The sequence below is a fragment of the Sturnira hondurensis genome, unplaced genomic scaffold, assembly GCF_014824575.4.
Source record: "Sturnira hondurensis isolate 20B ecotype Veracruz unplaced genomic scaffold, ASM1482457v3 Scaffold0013515, whole genome shotgun sequence".
Lineage (NCBI taxonomy): Eukaryota > Metazoa > Chordata > Mammalia > Chiroptera > Phyllostomidae > Sturnira > Sturnira hondurensis.
In genome coordinates this window covers 7,637,041-7,643,406 of record NW_028086146.1, presented here as the reverse complement: position 1 = coordinate 7,643,406, position 6,366 = coordinate 7,637,041, and the positions used below count along the sequence as shown (strand labels likewise).

Below are 6,366 nucleotides of genomic sequence, written 5' to 3'. Positions count from 1 at the left end.
TCCCTTCATTTCAATTAGTTTAGCCTTCATATGTTCCTCTAATTTGTGACTATAATCAACCAGTTCTGTGAGCATCCTGATAAACAGTGTCCTGAACTGTGCTTCTGAGAGGCTGGCAATTTCTCGGTCACTTAGAGTTATTGGCTCTGGGACTTTGAGTTCTTCTTGTGCCATCTTTTGGGCTGTTTGTGCCTGTTACGTAGGAGGATTGGAGCCCTAGGTCTTCAGAGCAGGGCAACTCAGTCGCTGGTTTGTGACGCTGTATGTGGGGGCGGGGTCAACGAGGAGCAATGGCGTCCATCTGCTGTCTCCCGCTGCGGCCCCCACAGGTGCGGCAGCTGCCACCGTGACCAGGCCCACGCGTTTTGTACCACTGCATGCGAGCGTGCCACCGCTGCCATCCCTTGCCCCCTGGGGCCTGCGTGGTCCGTCTCCCTGTGCGCGAATGTGCGACCGCGGTCAGTCTACCCCACACCCTGACCGGTCTGGGCTACCTGCGCACCTGGGTCTGGGGATCCTTCCTGCCTGACCCTGTTCCACTGCTGGCTCTGCCCCTCCTACTGTCCGGGTTGAACGGCTAGTGGTTGTCGGACTTCCGTATAATTTAATTTTCTGTTTTGTGGCTGCGTCCTTGTTCTCCAAACCTTCATTGTATTCAAACTTGGCTGTGGGAGAAGGCACAGTGTCTCCACCTACGCCTCCATCTTGGTGGAAGTCCAGCTTATACTGAATTTAAAAGATCGTCTTTCAGACTGGAAGTCGTCTTCGTTAGTGCCCGCCGCTTGGGCTGCCTAAATAAAAAAAATCTTAAAACTGGTCTTATACCAGGGTTCGTTTCTTATTCTGCAGACAAACTTAAATGATACAGGTTTGGATAAACCTGGATTTATTTGTCTTTTCTCAGGAACTGTAGTGAAGGGAAGGGCAGGAAAAAAGACCCAAGAGTGCTTCTGAAGACTAGATGGTATGGCAGTATTAAATGTGACAGGCTGATAGAATGCTTAATAAAACAGAGAATTGGCAGAGATGAAGGAAATGTTCCAAATTTTATATTGTTAGTAATTTTTGAAATTCTTCAACATATGGGCACACATAGTCAACTTTGCAGAAGTCACAGTGAGCACTTGAGTTGAAAATTAAATATTTTTGAATTTTAAAAATTATTGAAGAAGAAAACTTTTTGCCAAAGTTTGCCCTTCTTGGTATCTTGTCTTTGATGATTGACGTAGCTATTCATCTGGGAGTTGAGCTGAATATATCTGTTTAGAACATTGAGTGGGTCATACAGAAAAAGTAGAAATCATACAGTTGAAGATATCTGATTGCTGCTGCTTTATAGTCAGTCCATATTTCCTGTCTTGTTCAACTTTGGCTTCTTTCCATGACTGTCATGTCTATATAAAGGGAAACAGATTGTGACTGTGTTTGCACTCCTTAGGAGAGGTGGCGCTTAGTCCCCTCATTGACTGCACAGACGTTTTGGGGAGCTATGGGTCAAGGGAGAAGGATTTTTTCCCTCAAGATCTGTAAGCAGGGAGTGCTGACATTGTTGCGTGCAGATAGATGAGGACATCCTGTAGTCATGTCAGTACTTTGGTTCTCCTCTGCTCCTCTAGAAAGGGCGGTGGCATTGCAGATGGACACTTTGTGGAACTGGTTGATGTACTGTGTTTGGTGCATGCTGAACATACCTTTAAACAGGCTGTTTTTCCCTTATACTGTCCAAAAACATGTTTTATAGCCTTTTCCTTTCTAGCATCTTAACGGAAGGTAAGAGTATTGTGATGTTGATTTTATTTTCATCCCCCTAACTCAGGATCAGTGTGGAACCAAGACCCTAATGCTGCTCTGAATATTTGGTATGTGGGTGTATGAAGCCTTTGTGAGAGTCCCAGACCCATATTTTTATCTTATGTGAATATAGGGACTATGAAAAATTTGCTTTTAGAGTGAAAATCAGAGATGGTTCAATGTCCTCATCATCTCGTTTAGAGGCCAGCTTTGCCATTAGTTTGTTTACTGGAACTTTTGAAGCATTGGTCTCACATCTCATGAAGGTGATGTCTTTTGGTTTTCCAAGACTGTAGCAGAAGTGAACTAGTACAGACAGAGCCTCTAGGGAGCAAAATAAGTTTCATTTTGCAAGCTGGCACCAGTAGGTTGGTTGTAGTTGCCAAGAGCACTATATTGAGAAGGGCTCAATGGCAAACAGAACAATGCAGTGATCCATAATCCATGTCTACCATGAATGCAGGAGGGGAGAGTGCCTGCCAGTGAACATGTTTTTGATGACCCTGCGCTCTATAAAAGGCCCTTATGCTAAGAGTACTTCTTTTCTTCCTGAGGTAAATGCTACACAAGTTGAAAACTCATGGTAACTTGTTTTCCATTTTACTTTTAAAATTGCCTGCATTTATTTTTTTAAACAGGCTAAAAACCCACACCATGGATAACTTATTGGACTTTGCCTGAAAGGAGTCATTAGTGCCATTGGATATTTGACCATCTTGGCCACAGGTTTTTTCAGAATGAATGGAAGGTCATGCAGCATGAATCTCCACCGGATATCAGGAACCCCACAGGGGCCTGGGATGGTCAGTGGCCAACACATTCCTCCCATCCGAGCCCACTCGGGGACTCCGGGGCCCTCGTCCTGTGGTACCACACCAAGTATCCATCTCAAGATACCTTCGGGAGGAGGGATGGTTCCTCAGAGCAACATGGCTGAGAGCCCCATCCATCTGCCCGCCTTGAGTCCCAGGAGACAAGTGCTCACCAATGGGAAGTCACGATTCCAGGTCACTCAGGCCGGAGGCTTGTCAGGGCCACACACTTTAAAGCCAAAGCAGCAGGAGTTTGGAAGTCCTTTTCCTCCAAATCCTGGGAAAGGTAGGATTGTGTTTCTGGGATATGTTAAAAGTGGAAAGTACTTTTTTCTCCCCCTCTAGGCCCTTCTCCCAGAAAATCCTGTGGAAAAATACCAATTCAATGTCAAGTTCAAAGTTGAAGGTCTCTTAATGGTATGTGGCTTGTTTTTGAAAAGGGAGGATGTGTAAAATGTGTGTGAGGACCAGGAGGCTATAGTAGTAAATGTGACATCTCATGGAACTATGAAACAGAGTGGAAGGTAAGATAGATCAGAAATGGGGAGGTAGGGTGGAGATAGTAATGGAAGGGAAAGGGCAAAGTTCAGCAAGATTCTACCCTCTGGATACACAAATTTCTGACCTGGCTCACCAAGGGCTAGATTCTGCAGGCCATGGAGGAGAGACAGGGCTGGTTAGAACCATCATTGTGCTAGTTGGGTGCTAGAAGAAAAGTAGTGTTTGGAAGGAGAGTGAGAAAAAAGGGAGAAATTTCTTTAAATGAGGAATTAATACATAGAAATGATAAAAAATTATTCAATAGCAGAACCTTTAATTTTTCTAACAGAGGAGAGGAGGCAGCTAGAAGAGAATAATGAAAAGGTGTATTTTTGTGCTTGTGGCAATCTAGAATGCCTAGTTAATTTGAAATTCAGAGAGAATGTGCTTTTAATTCAGTAGTGTTTCAATTACCATATATTTTATGTATTTAATTTATTTTTTAGTTTTTACTTTTTTTGAATTTTTATAAGACTTTGTGTGAGCCAAACTGATGACCATTGCTGAGAAGCAAGATCTCATATGCTCCCAAATTACTGTATATTTTAAATTAAAGAGTAATTCTTGGAGACTAGTAAATTAATTGAATGACACACTGTCTGTAGAAACTAATGTTGACTTAATGAGATTATGTTGCGTATGATATGTGTGTTTGGGCCAGAAAAAGAAAGAGTATGTATCCCATGTAAAAATATAGCTTTGTTATATAAAATAGCACAACTATATATTCCTTTAAGTATTTTTAGTGTTTAGTTTTAAATGTTTATATTAAGTGTTATACCACCAAATAAAATTACTAACAGCCTGTGAATAGCCATTCACTGAGTTAACTCATAATTCACTCAGTTATGGTGAATAATGATTTATATCAGGCAAGTAATCAAAAGTTGTTTGCTTTAGTGTCTGTGTATATTTCTGTGTATGGAGAAGTTGGTATAAATCGGTAGATTAAAGAAAAAACTGTATGTGTAGCCTTTTTCTTTTCTATTTTATCTATTTATTTTGGTCTGGGTTTGGTTGCTTTATTTATTACAGCTACTGATATTAAGTGTAAGTACAGGAAAAACTTTAGCTGGTGACTGCATCCAAAATAGCTCTGTCATTGTCAGGTTGCTATGTTCATGGTGAGGCAAGCTAAGTTCCTTAATGTCAAGCTTATGTGTTTGGATTTTCAGGGGCTGAGGCCCAGCAAAATCTTTCAGTTCATGCTTGACTAGTGAACTGTAGCTTACTTTTAAATGTACTTATGTTTGAAATCCTGACTGGCAATAATAATGGTGATAATATTAATAACTTACATTTATTATATTGTAACTCAGCATGTGTCAGGCACTGTGTTAAGTACTTCCCAGTACATAGTCTCAGTTATTCCTCATAACAGGCTTGAGTTTTATGCTATTGCTGATCAACTAACAGGGGAACTAAGGTCTAGAAAGAATAAGTAACTTCAGCATTGCCAGCCAGTAAGGAGTTTGGGAATATTACTTTGATGGTGACCAGGGTGGTTATAATTGTAATAATGGTTTAAAAATATTTCAGCTTTTGATTCTTCTCTTTTCAGTGTTCTGGTTCCTTGCTCAGCTTCCAAGCTTACAGTGCTTGTACTGGGTCTGCATGGTTGGGGCATGCACGGATGTGGGTAAAAGGTCAAGGACAACCACATTATGATCCCCCTGGCCTTGCAGGTTGGATACTGCCAGTGGTCTGGGTGGTGTCAGGAATGTCTGAGTGCCCCTTTCCAATCTTGGTTAACAGTTCCTAAAGAAAGCCAGTAACTGGTTGAGAATGGTGATCTGGGAGTATTTGAACTTCTTCCAATCACTTAAGAAATAATTATTGAACATATATTATGGATTAGCCACTGTTTGAGGGATACAATAGCCAATAAAACCTGATCATGGCCCTCAAGAAGTTGAAGTCAGACAAATAAATGGATAGTTAAAATAAAGCGCATTAGGGCTCTGACAGGGAAACACTCAGGGTTATATGGCAGCGTTTGGAGGGGTTCCCAGCTGATGCTTCGTAAGTGGATCTGGGAGGAGAGTAAGGTATGTAGGCAGACACTTGGAGGATGAGAGCTGGCCTTGCAATGTGTGTGTCCTATGTCTGTGAGTACGTGTGCATGCGTGTGCATGTGAGGGGGCTGTCTGGAGCTTATTCTGGGTAGAGAGAAAAGCATACTCAAAACCTGGAGGGGAGAGATCGTGGTGCATTTCATGGACTTTCACCTAGTTCCACATGGAGGGTATAAAGACTGTACCTTCCACATGGAGGGTATAAGAGAGGAGGCTGGAGAGGAATAAGCTGGAGCCAGTGAGTGGTCATGAATGATACACTGAGGAGGTTTGGGCATAACTTGAGGACACTGGCAAGCTAGGGAGGGGTTTTAACCTTGGGAGTGATGTGATAAGCTTGAGGTTAACATTTCTCCCTGGCTTTGTTACTGTTTTTTTTTCATGGATTATTAATAATGCCATGACCCAGAGGGATGGGTACAAATAACCTGTGGCTCTGTGGGTGTGTTAGTTAGGTTTCTCTAAAAAAAAAAAAAACAAACCAGAATCAATAGGTGATACATCTTTATATCTGCAATAGAATATATGTGTTACCTTTCTGTCTCTCTCTCTCTATATCTACCTAGCTATCTAAAGAGACATTTATAACAAGATATACTAGCTGATGTAATTATGGAGCCAGACAGATCACAAGTTCTGCAGGATGAGTCAGCCAGCTAGAGGCCCGGGAGACCAGGTGGTTTAGTTGTAGTCCAACTCTGAAGGCCCGGGACTAGGAGAGATAATGGTGTGGTTCCTTCTTAAAGGCCATCAGACTTGAGGACCAGGAAGAACTTATATTTTATTTTGAGTCCAAAGGTAGGAAAATTTCAGTTTCCCAGTTCACAGGCAGTCATTCAGTAAAGAATTTTCTCTTTCTTAGTGTAGGGTCAAACTTTTGTTCTGTTCAGTCCTTCAACTGGTTGGATGAGGCCCACTCATGTTGGGAAAGGCAGTCCGCTTAATGTGGAATAGGAGGTGAAGGTGGTGAAATCCAGTCTGATTTCAAGGCTTGAGAAGTAGTAGGTAGCACATTTGGAATGAACATATCATTAGTAATGGTGGTTGAGAATAAAAAAAATTAATTTTAATTTGTGCATTATTTTTTCCAAACAGCTAATAAGTTTTTAGCATAGAAATACTCTTTTAAGTTGTTGACACCTAACTAC

The 6,366-nt window shown here is 41.7% G+C and overlaps 1 protein-coding gene across 3 annotated transcripts in view; it reads left to right on the top strand.

The window, feature by feature from the left end:
* GLIS3 (GLIS family zinc finger 3) overlaps nucleotides 1-6,366 on the top strand; it is a 464,054-nt gene that overhangs the window by 12,572 nt on the left and 445,116 nt on the right. For 2 of the 3 annotated variants that reach the window (XM_037061758.1, XM_037061759.1), the window contains exon 2: nucleotides 2,430-2,889. The exons of the other annotated variant lie outside the window; for it this stretch is intronic. In XM_037061758.1, coding sequence (XP_036917653.1) covers nucleotides 2,529-2,889 — 361 coding nt within the window. In that variant the 5' untranslated portion in view covers nucleotides 2,430-2,528. The remainder of the gene's footprint in view (nucleotides 1-2,429; nucleotides 2,890-6,366) is intronic. 3 annotated transcript variants of the gene reach the window in all.